The 17,598-nt window shown below is 39.9% G+C and overlaps 1 protein-coding gene across 1 annotated transcript; it reads right to left on the bottom strand.

Annotated features, from left to right (window-relative positions):
* Positions 1-3,751: 3,751 nt before the first annotated feature.
* dctn2 (dynactin 2 (p50)) lies at positions 3,752-17,138 on the bottom strand. The gene is made up of 14 exons (XM_063911194.1): positions 16,909-17,138; positions 16,513-16,581; positions 11,818-11,914; positions 11,127-11,188; positions 10,914-11,012; positions 9,724-9,884; positions 8,947-9,100; positions 8,657-8,722; positions 8,393-8,431; positions 8,098-8,175; positions 7,367-7,438; positions 6,422-6,524; positions 5,283-5,374; positions 3,752-4,545 (listed from the first exon to the last, which is right to left on the bottom strand). The coding sequence occupies exons 1-14, from the start codon at positions 16,942-16,944 to the stop codon at positions 4,459-4,461; spliced, it is 1,215 nt and encodes a 404-aa protein (XP_063767264.1). The 5' UTR covers positions 16,945-17,138; the 3' UTR covers positions 3,752-4,458.
* Between the last annotated feature and the right edge of the window lie 460 nt (positions 17,139-17,598).

Here is a 17,598-nt window from a genome sequence, read left to right on the forward strand (position 1 = left end):
ACGATGATAATTAGAAATAAAGTCTGAAAATGGTGTTGTGTAGATTTAGGGTTTTTTCTTTTCTGCTCGCTCTTTGTCCTGCTGCCACATTTTTTCCTGACAAATGGTGGTGTTTGAAATTTGAACAACAATCGATGAGAATAAAACACTGAGACAGTGGTGGTTGTTGATATTTTCCTACAATTACATTTTGGATATTGTTTCTTTTGTTTTAAAGACAGAAAGAGTTTGGGGAATTTTCCGGCCACCACACTCCCTGCTTTCTGTCCACTACCCTTGGTCAAGGCTCCACACCCAGTTCCCCTTCACACACACACACACACACACACACACACACACACACACACACACACACACACACACACACACACACACACACACACACACACACACACACACACACACACACACACACACACACCAGCTGTCGGAATCCTTCCCCTCTCTGAACTGAGACCAACTGATACAGCTGTTAACAAGTAGTGGTGATACAGTAAATCCTTCTTCTCCCTCTCTGTTGGCTCGCCCTTTTGTTTGTTTTAACTCTTTTTCCCTGACCCTCTCTATTAGTGAAAACAGGGAGAGTGTAAGTTGGAATGACATGTCATTTGAAGTGATAAATTGGGGAGATTCTCAGACAACATACATTATTTGCCAAAAGTTATTACTTACAGTGCTTTTCTTTAATGTTTACGTTCACATGTTTAATAAATTCATCTCCTCTGCCAAATCCCATCTCAGATGAAGCCAATATTACACTTCCCTATTGTCTTGATGATGCCCATTAATCAACTGATTTGCATTTTATTTCCTCTGGAGACCATCCAATTATCATCTTCCTACAAGTGAGATGTCCAGCACACAAGTAAAGCAAAAAATACTATTTCAGTTTTTTTTTCTCATAGGTTTCAAGATATCCACTCAATCCCATATTGGCTCGTCTAAAATTAACAGCTAAATGTCACATCCACTTGTTGAGATTTCGGTGTTTGGAGCTTAAGAGCGACTTTGCAGTAAATCTTGTTAGTCCTTTCAAACCCTGTTTATGTCTGCACCTCACTCTTTTACATGTCTTCTCTTTTTCTCATTCGCTACACGCCTCCCAATCTGCCCCACAACTGTATCCATCCTTTTACTCTACTTACCTCCGCCCACTTCTTCTGTCCTCCTCTTCTCTTCGACACAGACGCTCACCTGTCTGGACCCATTCAGGAAAATGTGACAAATGTCCAGCAGCCCTTGTGTGATTTCCTTTCTCTTGTCCGTAGCTTATTATCTGATTCTCTTGATTTCAAGTTTTTTTTTTCTGCTTCTCTTTCCCTGCCATTTTAATTTTAGAATTGTTATTATAAGTGTGTGTGAAATTTAAAGAGGAAATATTAGCTATACAGTAAAAGTAATACAATAATGTTGTTAAATACTTGACTTTAGGACATTGTAATCAATTCAGAACAGTACAGACATGAATAAAAATGTGCTATTATCAATATCTAAACCATTAACAGTTCTTTGTTTTGTGTAAAAAACAAGACATAAGAAAAAGGGATATGGCAAAAATCACAAGCCCAAGCATAAAACAAGGGCGATTAAACTTTAAAGCCTGTTTGAACAGGTGGGTATTCTGGCAACGAGGCACACATTCCGGGCTGTTGCTCCATCCTTTTCTTCCTCTCCTCTTGGTTTTACCGATGTGAGCACCAGAAACAGATTTTTGAGCAAGATTGTGGCTCCCTACACCCTCCCCTGTGTTCAGCTGCTTTCTGCTGCCTCAGGACTTAAATATTAACAGTGTCCATTGGAGTAGAGGGTGGTGTGAGCTTTGAGAAGGTGCGATTGACTGTATAGTCAAGGATGGCTGGAGCTTAAATGTTACGAAAAGCTCTCAGAATTTAGTTTGGATTAATACCCCACTGATAAAACCAGATGTTTCTGTTAATATAAGTTATTATTTAATTCATTGCATTCCTTCCTTTAGCCTGTGTTTTGGACCACACAGAGAGCTAATGGTCTAAATTATAATTGTAATACAGTAATGGCATTTTGGGCTGACCTTGATAGTCTTCGGTTTGTAATAGTTTCTTAACAGATGGGGCTGACCCGATCTAGCGTACCCAAAATAGAAGGACAAATGCAGTATAACATGATATACAGTTCATGGTATGTCTCTGTGCTCATCTGGGGCATTCCCTTCTAAGTTGGAGCTCTGGATCTGGTTCCCTGCAAGTCACACTTGATATGTCCTGTTCATGCAGCACTGTATTAAACTCCTTCTCCATTAGGGGAAGCTACTCAGCACTTAATCGTCCTCTCATATGAAATTAAAAGTGATACAAGCAGCTAGAACACTCATCTAGATTAAAGAAGAAATACACAGGGTAAGTAACACATGTCTGTCATATATTGTGTATGATTTAGATCCACATTCACCCGGACCACGCATGTTAAAAGGCTTATCAAGCAGAGGAGGATTTTATTGGAGGATGTTTTAGTTATAATAAAGCTAACCTCTTAAGAAATGTGTCTTTTGGCCGATCTGTGACGTTTCCTCCACGTGTAGTGGCTTGTAGCAGCAGTTACTTAACTCACATGAGCTGCTGCGTATTGATGACTCACCACCTGATCCTTGCCCTACTGTACAGCACCTGTCTATGCCTTTGTCTCAAATACCGTCACCAGACATCAAGCATGAGAAAGCTTTATGTGTAAATGTGTTTTGTAAAGCTTATAATGCCAGACGGTCTTGAGGTTTACCTAAGAGACATTCACTGATTGCCTCCTGGTAGTTTACCCTGTGAATGCGAAGTATCGCACTGTTTCTTGAAAATGTGTGGTTGGGACATTTTGAAATGCATTTATTAGATATTTGTAATAGTCTGATGACAGGAACTGTGGAGAGAGCGATCGATATAGACATGCAATAAATAAAGGACCATGTCTGGACATGATCCGGGGACGTTGCCTTACATGGTCGGCCCCTTAAAGCTCCTGGCCACCTTACATTTTCAGATAATTGTAAGATAAATGAGGGTTTCCATTATTGGGAGTTTCATTTAAACAAAAATGAGTTTTTTCTATCAACTTCAAATCCAGGTGGTCAAGAATTGTCATTTAGCAATTACCAATGTGAAAACAAATAGCATTGATTTAACAGAATAGTTTAGGTGTTTATTTCGAAGAGGAAGTTTCGTGGCACAGAAATACAGTAGTTTAAAGTATAGCAGAATATTTCCTCTTTCATGAGTCCATTTGGTATTATGATATAAGGCTGAACAACAGTGTACAGCATTAGAAATTGACCTTTTTAAATTAGATACTATGCTGCCACCCGGTGGTCATAAATTAACACAAGTCCTTGTAAATGAGAAATAAACAAAAGGGGGTTGTTTTTCTGAAATATTTTTAATACAACCAGATTGAAATTAAGTTAAAATGGGTATTTTAAATGTGAAACTCTTTATAAAGTGAGGCTAACATGATTAAGTATCATGGCTTTGCTGTACCAACAGCTGATGAATCATTGCTAGCAGAACAGGTTTTCATACATCAGTACTGTAACGTTGCATCAGCCTATGAGTTCATCTGACATGTTTATGTTCAGGCTTTGGACAAGACAAGTCGACAAGCTCTTGAAAAGAAACGTAATAGAGTATGTTAATAAAAGGTACCATCTAACCAAAACAGGTATGAAGCAGGCAGCTGTTAAAGATACATCACTGAAGTGTTCTCCTCATATCATAAAAAGGAGTCGAGGTTATCGCACTGTTTTATTTATTGATCCGTTTCCATGACCACAGATGAACAATACAGTTGACTTGTAGGCAATGACAAAGCAGATTAAAAGTTTGTCTGTGGTGTCTGGTCTCAGTCATAATAATATAGTTACAAGCGACTGAGTGTGAAGAAACAATAAAGGTACACAGGCATATTTACAAGCTTTCCTTCCCTGACCTTGCCCGGACCCTCGAACAGACGCGCTCCAGTTACAACACTTTTTATACAGTTCACAACACCTTAATGTGTCATCCATCAACCCACCAAAACTGTGATTTATTTAATTTGAGCAAAGTATAAAGTACAATTCGGCAATAGGGTGAGAAGTTTTGAAAGGAATGGAGGAATTTCCTAAGCTTAACACTAATAATTATAAAAACAATCCTAAAACTCAATAAGCTAAACTGGGGACTGCAATCAGTGGCATGTATAGAGTGGACAAATGTGTTTTCATTTTATATCAATTTGATGCAAGAGAAAGGAAGAGGGAAAGGAGGGTGGACACGAACATTTGGTCTCCTTTTTTTTTGTTATTCCATCTTTTCCAACATTCCGCTCAGTGAAAAAAAGGCAAAGTAGAGAGCATAAGAGGGATGGTCAGAGTTACCCCCTCGGTGCTCTTCAGCCAGCTCATATTTGTCCATGTTCTACACTCTTCTCCTGGACTGGTCTGAAGCATGCCGCCATTTATTTGGAGAGCTTCTTCATCCTCTCATCTAGTGCAGAAAAGTTCTCTTCTACAGCCCCCAGATTCTCCTTCATTGTCTGTTGAACCTAGGGGGGAGAGGGAGAAGAGAGCGGAGTTTAAGTTCATCATAGAGCCATGTTGTTCCAGGAGGCTACAAAAAAAACTACTGCTTCCTACAAAAGAATTTATGTTTTCTGTGAAACAATTTCAACGATGGATTAAAAGACCTTCAAAAAGCCAAAGGATGTTTCCCATCATACAAAGCAGGGAAAAGTAAGACCATAACTCTTTTGACTACACAAGGTTGTAAGTTTCAGCAAAAATATTTTTAAAAAAGGAAGGCTTTACTTGACAAGGCACTGCTCTGTCCATCTAACCACAAACCTTGAACTGTTAGGGCACAGGTTCACTATAGTGACTGAGGCTGTAGAGAGCTCCCCTTGTTAGTTACTCTTGGCTGTGAAAAACACCGTACGTTTCACAAGAGGGCACTTTTTAAAGAAATGATTCCAGAGATTATTAATCCAAACTTTTCTATTGTGAAAAGGCTTCAGTAGATTAGCTACTAATGTTTCTACCTCTGAAGATCCTGGTTATTTGTTTGGTTCCTTTAATAATTGAATACAAAGAGATTGTTTGAAATCTATGTGTGGGCCACCAGTGAGACAAGCATGGATTTCTACTGGCCTTGTTCATTTCAATCGTCCTTTTGATGGAGCACGACATCGACATTTAACACTGCTAAAGTAAAGAACCGCACTCCAGCTGTGCTTGAATTGATTCATGTTTTCCCACATGTTTAAAGGGATCCTGAACTTGTTACCTGTGTGAGCAGAGTGTTATTGTCCTTCAGAGAGTTGTTGATCATCTGCTGAGTGGTGTCCAGGTGGGTCAGCAGATGGCCAAACTGCATCGCTACGAGACGGTGGGGGAGGATGAAGTGATATCATGAGGCAAGATTTACAAATGTGTGGTTAAAAAACTTGCAATGCAATGTTGCCTTTGCTTTCAGCAACACAAAGGGGAGTCAGGAGAAATGTATATGAAGCTGATGACTGACTGCTTAAAATATTATTTGAGTTTTCCCCCTTCCTCTGTAAAGGGGCACCAGAAAGAGGAGGAGAATTAAAATCAGTGCTGCTCGAGTTAAAAAACATTTTGCTGCAGACTGTGACAGATTGGTGCGAAGAGAGTGGGAATGATAAATGACCTCTTTCAGCTCTCAGAAATGAATTATCAATATCATCTATTAATGCCAAGGTTCTGCTTTCATGTGCTAAATAATAAAAAGATGATAATGTGATATATAATATCATGCATCTCTTTCTCCCTGAGGGGGTGTTTAACAGTATTACTAGATTTAGTCTAATTCTATTACCATTTTTGAGGTTCCCTTTGAGTGATTTTTTTGCCCTTTGTTATAATAGAATGCCATGGTTTAGGCTAATTCCATTATCCGTTTGAAACCCAATTTCCGCTTAGTTTTCATCTTTTGTCTCGCACTCAGACGTTCACCATTGCAAATGCAAATCTTTCCGGCTGAGTATTACTTCCCAGCACAGATGCTGCCTGAAATGTGATCGGGGTTCACAGCCTGTTATGTTCTGTAGCTACATCCTACATATTTTGAATCTTTAATGCCATTCCCCACCCCCCACTAACCTACATACATCCTCTCCTTGAACTCTCATGGGTGTCATTTCAAGGTTCTTCTACCCTCACATAGAAGAGTAGAACATAAATGATGAAAGTTTCCATTGTTATGATCCTTACTGGGGTGAAGTCTGCCCCGAGAGCAGCATTGTTACAATATTTGCAGTATGATCCAATTTCTCAAAACCAGTACATTCATATAATACTATGGGATAAACTTCAACTTTAGTAATATCTTGGGTTTTTTAACACCAGAACACACAACAAGTCTTAGGGTTAGCACCTTGTAAATCAGTTTCTGTGTGTTACCTTGCTCATGCAGCTCCTTGACAGCGACAAGCCTATGCACCAACTGGGGAACAGAGGTGGACATAGCATCCCACTTCTGCACCACGTCGTAAAGCTGCGACACCTGGCAAACAAACACATACAGACACATTTCATATAAAGACGAAAACCACTAGCCACAATAACATGCTTATCTCACCCACGGTCACAGGTTAAACCTCGGTGTCCTGATAAAACTATTCTACTACAAGTGATACCTTATTTATTATTATAATAAAAATGAGCAGATATAACTCAAACTTGACTTTGGAATGCTGTGCTAGTAAATAATAGGAATAGCGTTGTTCCTCACACTAATTGAAAATGTCACTTTTCCAGCTGTTGTACGGGCTAGTAATTGTGGGTCTGATGACTTTAAATACATTATCTCAAATCAAAGCCCGCTTTTGTACTGTTTAATATATTCACTCTACAAGTAATTAACTCGCACACCGTGTTTACAAAATCACATTAACTGTAGATCATAGCAATGTGAAATAAAACCACTGGGAATGATTTTGTTATTCACAGAGATGCTATAACTAACGTGCCCTGCCCTCTACTGGCCTTTTAAGGGTACATCACCCGAGAAAATTCATTTCCAAGATGCACATGTTGCCTGGAAATCATGCTGATCTCCCAGCAGATTCTAACGTGAAAACCTGGAAAAATAGTATTTTATTACCGACTGAAAATGAACAAACTATCGAAAGGACTGTCTGGTGATACGACGTTGGTTTTGCTGCTTACGGCTGCCAGGCTCTGACCACTCCTACTAAAAGTCTTGTATCTAAGGTGGAGCTGGCTGGATTATTATTATATTATACATTTCCTGTCAAGTGAAAAGTGCTTTGTAAGTTTGTGTGAAAGCATCCGAGATAATTACTGCCCTTAGTTTGCAGTGATGGATGTGCAGGGATTACAAACCTTGTTTTGTGTCTCAGCGTCTTCAATCGCAGCCTTGTGTTTAGCGATCTCATTCATCTTCCCGAGGACACTCTAAATGGGAGAGAGACAAAAATTCATTCATTCGTTTTGATCGAGAGGTATTGTTTTAGAGTTGCTGGTACATTACAGAAAAAAAGACATGTATATGATGAATGCAAATACTGTGGAAAATTGAGTTTCTCCAGGAGGAGTTGCCACAGGTAACCCAACCTTATAGAAATATGGCATAATTTAAAAGTTCAGAAAGTAATGCAAATGCACAGCTCACTCTCCCATCGAGTTTCAATAATTCTCCGGGGCGTGGGTGTGATTGAAAAATAACTACAGCACCTTCATAGATGAAGTCTAAATATTAATAAAATACTTTCTTATCTATCGCTCGATTCTTTTTAGCTGGCAGGCTGCAGCAGCTAGCAAAAGTCAGAGAAAGGCTGCTATCTGTCTTTAGATTTGAAAAATTCGTTGACAAAATGCAATCCCATATAAGTTTTCAATAAGCCTCGGAATTGCAGGGCCAGCTCTTGCACCTGGTTGGCTCATCTTGACTGTACTGAACGCAAATAAATGACACCTCAAGTTCATACTTTTACTTCTCCGTAAGAAAGCAAAAAACTGTTATTTTGGTTTGGTAGGAAATACAATGCCACTGACGTGACAATGTAAATCAAATCCATTGTACTCCAACTCCGTGCGGTGTGTTGATAAGTTACCTGCAGTCTGGCCTCCACTTGATCCAGAGTAGCAGAGTCCAGTGCGCTGACCCTGGCCTGCAGCAGCTCTATGGTGTCCTGATCAAAACGAGCACACACACATGCACAGGTTATTTAGACGCTTAGAAACAAAACTTTGTGTTCTCACTGCTGGCACAGAAACATAAACAAATTCTCAGGAACTGATGTCATTCATCTTTGAAGTATGACCCAGTTCTCTGGCTACACATCAGATGCACAGAGTTATGATTAGAGCCACAAAGTGCATTCAAAAAGAAAGGAGCTCAAGTCTTACCATCAAACTGCCTCCTTGTACGCCAGCACTCAGAGGTCCCTGCAACATAAACACAAAGAGGGAATATAAAGGAGAACAGGAATGAATTAAACCATCCCCATCATTTACATAAATCAAGTGAAAGATTGTATTTCAGTGACATTAAGTGGATCTTTACACAGCCACAGGTGCATGAAAATTCTACTGGTGTGAGACTGAAAGAGAGGAGGAGATTAACAGAATCAGTGTGAATGAAAGTGAGGTGTGTGCAAAGACTGTGTGTACCTGCTTGTCTGAACCTGAGCCAACAGCCATTTCCAGCTCAGCTAGACGCTTCTCCAGTTCCGCCATCTACAGGGACACAACAAGGCAACACATGGTGAAAACAGATCCCACAAGACACACAAACAAACATCCACACACACACACGTCTGTCTTTATTCTCGTTTATTTGCCATCCAATATTCTGACATTCCTCTCATGAGAACAGAAACAATAAACATGTCAGGCTCATTTGCTCATTTCTCGAGTGCACTCATCCCAGACACTCGACTCTGCCTCCCTTTCCACTTTACCTTGGCAGAATCATTGAATTTTTCCTGCTCTGGTCTGCTGTGCAGCTCATAGAGAACCACTCCATCTGGGCCCTTAGCCGATGCCGTCGGCTTGCTGTCTCCTGTAGCGCTGCCACGGCTGCCCTTGGCCACCTCCAGCTGGGTGAGCAGACGCCTGGGGGAAGGGAGGAAAAGGAGACACAAAAGAATTAGGTGTTGAATATTGTTATCAGCCTCCAAGTGCTGCTGTGTCCACCGCCTCTCTTTTGTTACAACTCTTTTCAAGCTCTGTTAGAAAAGGGCATGGGCAAGGTGAGCTTGGCGAATCCTTTTCATCACTTTTATTTCCCCTTTTCTCTCCGTCTCTACCTTCAGTTGTGGTCCGACATGTCGCAACAGTATCTTTTAAATCTCTCTATGGCCTCTCTCTGCTAATCTCTTACCTGTTCAAGTTTTTATTTCCCTTCCTCCATCATCTGTGATTGGTTCTTGTGTTCCCCAGGTAGTGCTACACCAAGATAAGGGGATTTATGAGCGAAATTGATACCAGCTGTACTGCCTTGCCCTACTTCCTCTATCATTCCCTTTAATCTGTGTTACACGTGGCTCATTAAAATCAATTCCCCTGCTCTTCCCTCCAACCATCTTTTGTTGACTCTCAGGCTACCCTTTTCCCTCTCACCTCGTTACATCCATTCCCTTATCCCTCTTTCAGCGTCTCATAGTTTGTAGACTCAGGTTTCTGATTCCAGATGCTTGTGCCTCAGCTTTATTGTCTTCTCTCGCCTCTCAGCTCACCTGGCCAGCGCTCCATCTGGGTCAGCCAGGTTGATGTGTGCCTGTGGTCCCAGCAGTGAGTCAAGGTGGGAAGAAACCAGATGCTGTTTGAGCTGTGCTGCCTGCTGGGCGAGTACCACCGGGGTCAGGCGCTCCTCTGCATTGCTATCCTTTGTGACAGCCTTGAAACAGACACACACAACAGACATTGAGTCAATTAGTTTTACAGTTGCTTTTTTAAAACAAAGCAGAGGGTGATGAAATCCATGTCTGGAAGTCTGTCTGGACAAACCAGGTGTGTTAATTTAAAAAAAAAATGTATTGTGTATGTAAACATGCACTTTTACATTAGGCATATGAATTGGTTTTATTCTGCTATTCTATTTTAGACAGACAATTCAATACAAAAAGATCTTCCATGTTCCGATATGGTTAAATCTGGGTTAGAATGAGCTACTCTAGGCAACTACAATGGGATCTAGTTAAGGTTAACCAAATTAAATAACAAATACAGAGAATTACTTTCTCAGTTTTCTACCTTTTTTTACCCTTCAGATGATGGTGTGTCCTGCATGATAGCACCACACAATATCATCAACAAAATATCATTAATTCTAAATTAATCTGGCCTATCTTAGTAAGTACCAGTGCTCAACCATGCATGCACCATTCCACTTTTTCTATTCAATACAGTTAACCTGACGAAAGGCAACACAATATTTGGAGCAAGTCATTTAATTCAATTAATCCAATGTGAACCAATGAAAACTCTTAGAGATACTGTCCTTATTCAAGTCCATGACACCCAAGTTTGATAAGTTACTGCATTAAGGAGTGAAAAAAGTCTGAAAAGCATTTGCACTAGCAATTTAAAAAACTAATTTTCAGGGCAAATTTAAGGCTTCAGTGCACACATGATATAACGCTAACGTCTCAGTAAGAACCGGGGTATAAATATTCCACCTTGGAAATTAGACTGAAAGGTTGCACTCCCCTGAATGAATACATATTGACATGGTCAAGGAGCAGAATGGATGTGATTAAATGTGTGTGCACACAGCAGGATTAAGGTAGGATAATCAGAGAGAACCTTCTCCTGCCAAGCCCTTTAGGCAAGGGGTGTGTGTGTGTGTGTGTGTGTGTGTGTGTGTGTGTGTGTGTGTGTGTGTGTGTGTGTGTGTGTGTGTGTGTGTGTGTCGCTGTCGGTTCACCTGAATGGTGTCCACCTCCTGGGTGAGCTCCTGGATCTCGTTTACCAGACGCTGGTACTTCTGCTGAGGTGTCTCCTTCACTCCACAGCCCTCTCCAAGCTATCAAAGTTGAGTGAGCAGAGAGATTGTATGAATATAACACAACGTCAGAAAACACCTTCTAAAAGATTAAAAAGCTGAGTAATGAGTTTGTGCTGAACTGAGTGTACTCACAATTTCAAATTCTCCTGACTCATAGCCCACTCTTCTGCTTCTACTGATTCGGTCTGAGAAGTCTGTGAACAGGAGGCAAAGAAAAAAATGAAGAAGCAAACTGGTTGATGGTATCAAGCCCTGAACCAGAAAAAAAACTCCAACAGAACATCCTGAAATACTTCTGAAACAACCTGCCAACTTTGTCTGAACGTCTTGTATTTTGCAGGTTGTATCTCTTGTACTTGGATATTTATAATTATTTTTTACATTTCTTTATCCACTAAGAGTATTTAAACGTTTTCGAGAAAGCTGGCAGGAAGTTAATGTTAACCTAGAATTTATGACGACAACTGTTCACAAATTGGGATCAATAAAGTACTTATCTTAACTTATTAGAAAACATAACAAATACGTATTTTTGAAATTGCTTTAAAGAGGTGTTGATTCAATTCTAGGATGTGTTTGGTGATTGCCATTTGTGGTGCTGTTGAACTGCAATGCATTCTACACACTGGTGTTTCTATTATTTTGTCCACCACATGTATATTAAAAAAGGCAGGATAGTTACAGAAAAACCTGTGTAAAAAACAATAGTTTCAGAATATCATTTGATTTGTTGAGCCATATGCTTAGTAAGGATGATGGTACCCTTCTGTGTTACTCTAAAAAGCTTCTGACAACAGTCATTTAATATCCACTATGAACTGACCGAGCCCCTTGGCATTGACATGCTTGTCTTTGAACTTGTCATAGGCTGCGTTGGGGTTGACCACAATCCTCTCCACGCTATCACTGCAGAGCTCCTCCTGTAATTGAGATACCAGGAACAAAATCAGATCAATATAATGAACATCCTAAAACAGATTGTTATTCTTTACAGACAGAAAAGATTTAAAAAATAGCCTTGGCTTACTGAGGCAAAAGTCTCAAAGCCCCAGGTAGACTTGAAATATGTTGACAGGTTTGTAAGATCTGAGAGGAAATTCAATACTTGATCATTGCCCCAAAGTAGGATTAAAAAGATGATGAATTATTTGGTTAAGACACTTGTATAATTGCTTACAAAAGTTTGCAAAATCTGTAAGAGCTTCACAGACAAAATGTGTGGTTGTCCGGAACCAGATTATTTCAACATAATTTGAAGTACCAGCAGGCAAGAGACAAAGGAGAAAAATGATAACAGCTATAGTTTTAAGTAGGACTGATTGAAGACAATTAAGTCAATGTTTGGAAAGATTGAACTTTTATAAGTCAGCCATATGGTATACTATGTACTATTAAATCAATGTTATGTGAAAGAAAAGCAGGAAGCCACTAACACTTCCTTTTCTAAAATGACGGCATTTGGATTAGTGATTCTGGGGAAGAAAAAATAAAAACATGCATAATTTGATCAAAACTTCCTATTGATCAATTATGATGAACTACAGGCTACGGGCAAGATTAAAACACCGCTGACACATACAGGTAGATGACATGAGTCTGGGCTCACACACAGACTTGGATCTATACAGTGGGGCAAAAAAGTATTTAGTCAGCCACCAATTGTGCAAGTTCTCCCATTTAAAAAGATGAGAGAGGCCTGTAATTTGTATCATAGGTATACCTCAACTATGAGAGACAAAATGAGAAAAGAAATCCAGAAATCACATTGTAGGATTTTTAAAGAATTAATTTTCAAATTATTGTGGAAAATAAGTATTTGGTCAATAACAAAAGTTCATCTCAATACTTTGTTATATACCCTTTGTTGGCAATGACAGAGGTCAAACGTTTTCTGTAAGTCTTCACAAGGTTTTCACACACTGTTGCTGGTATTTTGGCCCATTCCTCCATGCAGATCTCCTCTAAAGCAGTGATGTTTTGGGGCTGTCGCTGGGCAACACGGACTTTCAACTCCCTCCAAAGATTTTCTCTGGGGTTGAGATCTGGAGACTGGCTAGGCCACTCCAGGACCTTGAAATGCTTCTTACGAAGCCACTCCTTCGTTGCCCTGGCGGTGTGTTTGGGATCATTGTCATGCTGAAAGACCCAGCCACGCTTCATCTTCAGTGCCCTTGCTGATGGAAGGAGGTTTTCACTCAAAATCTCACGATACATGGCCCCATTCATTCTTTCTTTACACGGATCAGTCGTCCTGGTCCCTTTGCAGAAAAACAGCCCCAAAGCCTGATGTTTCCACCCCCATGCTTCACAGTAGGTATGGTGTTCTTTGGATGCAACTATGCATTCTTTCTCCTCCAAACACGACAACTTGAGTTTTTACCAAAAAGTTCTATTTTGGTTTCATCTGACCATATGACATTCTCCAAATCCTCTTCTGGATCATCCAAATGCCCTCTAGCAAACTTCAGACGGGCCTGGACATGTACTGGCTTAAGCAGGGGGACACGTCTGGAACTGCAGGATTTAAGTCCCTGGCGGCGTAGTGTGTTACTGATGGTAGCCTCTGTTACTTTGGTCCCAGCTATCTGCAGGTCATTCACTAGGTCCCCCCGTGTGGTTCTGGGATTTTTGCTCACCGTTCTTGTGATCATTTTGACCCCACGGGGTGAGATCTTGCGTGGAGCCCAAGATCGAGGGAGATTAGCAGTGGTCTTGTATGTCTTCCATTTTCTAATAATTGCTCCCACAGTTGATTTCTTCACACCAAGCTGCTTACCTATTGCAGATTCAGTTTTCCCAGCCTGGTGCAGGTCTACAATTTGGTCTCTGGTCTCCTTTGACAGCTCTTTGGTCTTGGCCATAGTGGAGTTTGGAGTATGACTGTTTGAGGTTGTGGACAGGTGTCTTTTATACTGCTAACGAGTTCAAAAAGGTGCCATTAATACAGGTAACGAGTGGAGGACAGAGGAGCCTCTTAAAGAAGAAGTTACAGGTCTGTGAGAGCCAGAAATCTTGCTCGTTTGTAGGTGACCAAATACTTATTTTACCGAGGAATTTACCAATTAATTCATTACAAATCCTACAATGTGATTTCCTGGATTGTTTCCCCCATTTTGTCTCTCATAGTTGAAGTGTACCTATGATAAAAATGACAGGCCTCTCTCATCTTTTTAAATGGGAGAACTTGCACAATTGGTGGCTGACTAAATACTTTTTTGCCCCACTGTAGATATAATTTTTTAGAGGCAGACAAACAAAACACAAACACACACACAACACAAGATGTTTCACAGATGTTAGGAAGAGGAGGAAGAGTGAGGAGGGGGGTTAGTCAGGCTCTTACCAGCTCCTTGGGTTTCCAAAGAGAGTTAGAAAAAGTAACGGAAGAGCAGAGGGAGAGAAAAAAGTAGGGGGGAGAGAGAGAGAGACAACACAGATTAATGTGGTTATCACATGCCATGCACACAGGAACAGTTGGCCAGGGTTCAGGGAAAGATAAGAAAGAAAGCAGTGTTCTGAGAGTTGCTGTTAAAAACCTCAGAGACACACTGCTCAGACTGCACTCTCAAGTTCTTTCTCTCTTTCCCGAGTAAGGGAGGTAAGATGGTCCATTAACATAAACAAGTCACTGTCTCCTTTGATGCACTTTGTTAATGCAGTGGGATCATACAGTATGCTCTCGTGGAGGGCATTGTAGGTCTCACGACATTAAGCTATAGATGCAGGGGGGTTGGCAGTTTAAAAACAATCCATGATTCAGACTGAAGGGTAACCGGAGGTTGTGGGGTGATTAAAAGAAGTCACAAAACTTAAAAGTCCTACAAACCCCATAATGAATTATGTTACAGAAATTGTAATCAAACAACATCATTTATCACCAGGGAGTCATTTCTAAAAAATAAACATGCTAAAGGAATTTGCTAGACTAAGCCAAAGCTGTTAATGAAGTATATCCAAGGAGAAGTCACAATTACACAGTGTGATTTTAGGAGTGTCCGAGATAAATTGCAATTACATCTTTGGTCGCTCATTAAAGAGGGAGGTCAATGCCTGAGGTGAGACATGTCTTATGAGCTGATGGCAGACGGAGCATTGATTTACAAGGAAAGTCTGTGTCAAAGGTCTGAAAGTGTCAAATATTTGGGAATCAATTCTCTATATGGTTTTTTTAAGACGATGCAAGTAAAGTAATTGGCATGATCCAAATAGTCTTGAATTTGATAATGTCCAGCACAAATACTTAATTATTAACATTATAACATTAAACCCCAATATTTCCAAACGTGACATGCAAAGAACCTTCAAGATGCTATCACACAGTGTGTAAGGATCTTTAAAATATCCAGTTAGTCCAAATAATGTGGTTAGGCAGGAAGCAACTGTTAAACATGAAGACAGGTTAAAAAAAGGAAAATATCCAAAACAAAATAGAGAAACACTTGTCTTATTATAGGGCTGCTGAGGACCCATCAACATAATTATCCACTTTAAATTGTTAAATTGAACAAAACAAATAAGAATCAATTGCTGGCACTTCAAAACAATCAAGAAGTGATGAATTACAAAACAAAAAAGGGCCACTCCATCAACCCATTTCTCATTTTCATCCTTATCATTTGAGGGAGGAACAATGGATGAGATAACATGCATGAAAAGCCTGGCATTTAGCTCCCTGAGAGTAAAATTGAGCCAGTCTTACTTGTACAAGCTAGGCTCCGAGGAGGGGTAGGGAAGAGTCAAAACAAGGGCAAGGGTAAGGGAAGAACCAATGTGGAAACATGGAAGGGAAAATGCCAATTAGGATTCACTCAGCTGGACAGTAAACCGTCCAGATATTTAAAAACAATGTCAGACCAGCAACCCTTAACTGCTAATAAAGAGTTTACTCTAGCAACGCCTCCCTAACTCTGCTGAATGTTACAGTTAATGGCAGTGAGAATAGACTTTTCATTGAGTCACAAGACTATCATGATGACATAGTTATAAATGTCAACAGTAGGCCCATGGACGGTATTTCTTTTTAGATTAGGCTTTTCATATATATTACTTGTCTTCCCTTTGTTAGTTGCTTATGTTGATGTATAAAAGAACAGATGTGTTTAATATATGGAAGATAAGTAAACTGGGTACATTTTTTAATTAAATATTAGCATAATAAACATACTTCTCTAGAACCTAGGCTTTTAATATATATTAAAACACTTTAATTAAACATAAATAAAACCAAGAGCTGATTAAACATGTGATCTTAAAATGTTTAGGATCATGGCTTTATTTTAAATATTTCCAAAACATTAGGAGATAGTTTAATTAGAATTTCACAATTAGTATAGTACTGTTAAACTGCAATCAGCGCCTTTTCATGTGTTTAGTAATTGTAAGCCAGGAAATGTAGTGTTTAGATATTAAATCACAGCAGGGATATTGCATATGTATCGCAGTGAAGAGGACAGTATTTTGCGATATAAAGTGTCAACACTTGTTAGCTAGTAAGGTTAGCAACGGAACGTCCACTTACCGACTCAAACTGAGCCTGGTCATCTTCTGGTAGGTCACCGGTCTCGTACACGTCCGGCTCATTAAAGGCCTGATAAAACAAGTAAACAATATCAGATAAACAATATCAAACGTTCAGATAGTACGTTTATTGTCATTAGCCTGGCCAACGCCCCGGCCCATTCAAAAGCACGTATATGCTAGCCCTTGATAGGTGGCTTGTATCATTAGACAAAACATTAACTACAATTGTAACAACTAAAAATCTATACTATTTAACGCTAGTTGCATGTAAGCAACAAATGACACGCAGATAAAAGAGTAAACAGCACGGATGTTCGCTAACTCCTTCACAGCTCAGAGCTAGCATTCCCAACTAGCAATTCAGCTAACCTGTCTGCTAGCTTTAGCCACTTACAATTCCTGGCAAGTTTGCGTATTTAGGATCAGCCATTGTAATGGGATGCAAAGACGAGGTCAACAAACAACGATAGAATATAATAACTCTACTTAATAGGTTGTCAGTTATAGATTAAACTAATCTAATTGTAACAACAGCTAACGATAGATGAGCCAGCAGTCTTTCAGCCGGTGGAGGTTTCCAGGCTGATGTGGTCACTAGTTTGAGATGACAGGGTGTGCGTTTGTTTTCCTGCAAGCGGAGGCGGACGGGCGGGGATGTAATAGCTATGCCGTTAGGAAAGAGTTCACCGGCGTGCAGGAAAACACAAAACAAACACTACTGATACAGTTGAGCATTTGTACGCATGTGCTCAGTTTGTGCTATTGTACGTTCTATTACTGTTGTATAACATCGTTTTATTTTGTTTTATTATCAAACGCAGTATTTTTTTGGCACACTCATTTAGCAAAAATGCACTGCCTTCAACAGCTCTATTATTTTTTCCAAAAATATTCGTCTGAAATGTGCAGTGTCGTCACATGAGGGCGCTAAAAGCACAGCCAACCATTCAGTCAATGGGCCAAAGACGGTCGATGGTGAAGATGATCACTCTGTCGGACAAAAAGATCTACGTTTTCTAAAAGGAGTGATATAAAGTATGAATGGGTAATGTAGTATGTTCCATTCTTATGTTTAAAATAATAA

The sequence above is a fragment of the Eleginops maclovinus genome, chromosome 20, assembly GCF_036324505.1.
Source record: "Eleginops maclovinus isolate JMC-PN-2008 ecotype Puerto Natales chromosome 20, JC_Emac_rtc_rv5, whole genome shotgun sequence".
Lineage (NCBI taxonomy): Eukaryota > Metazoa > Chordata > Actinopteri > Perciformes > Eleginopidae > Eleginops > Eleginops maclovinus.

What these genes read in the sequence shown, in the direction of transcription:
- dctn2 (XM_063911194.1), bottom strand. Translation starts at nt 16,944, where the DNA reads ATGGCTGATCCTAAATACGCAAACTTGCCAGGAATT. An exon ending in TACAAGGAGGCAGTTTGATG is followed by an intron (nt 8,176 to 8,392) that starts GTAAGACTTGAG and finishes CGTTTTGATCAG; the next exon opens with GACACCATAGAGCTGCTGCA. An exon ending in AAGTGGAGGCCAGACTGCAG is followed by an intron (nt 7,439 to 8,097) that starts GTAACTTATCAA and finishes TCTCCCATTTAG; the next exon opens with AGTGTCCTCGGGAAGATGAA.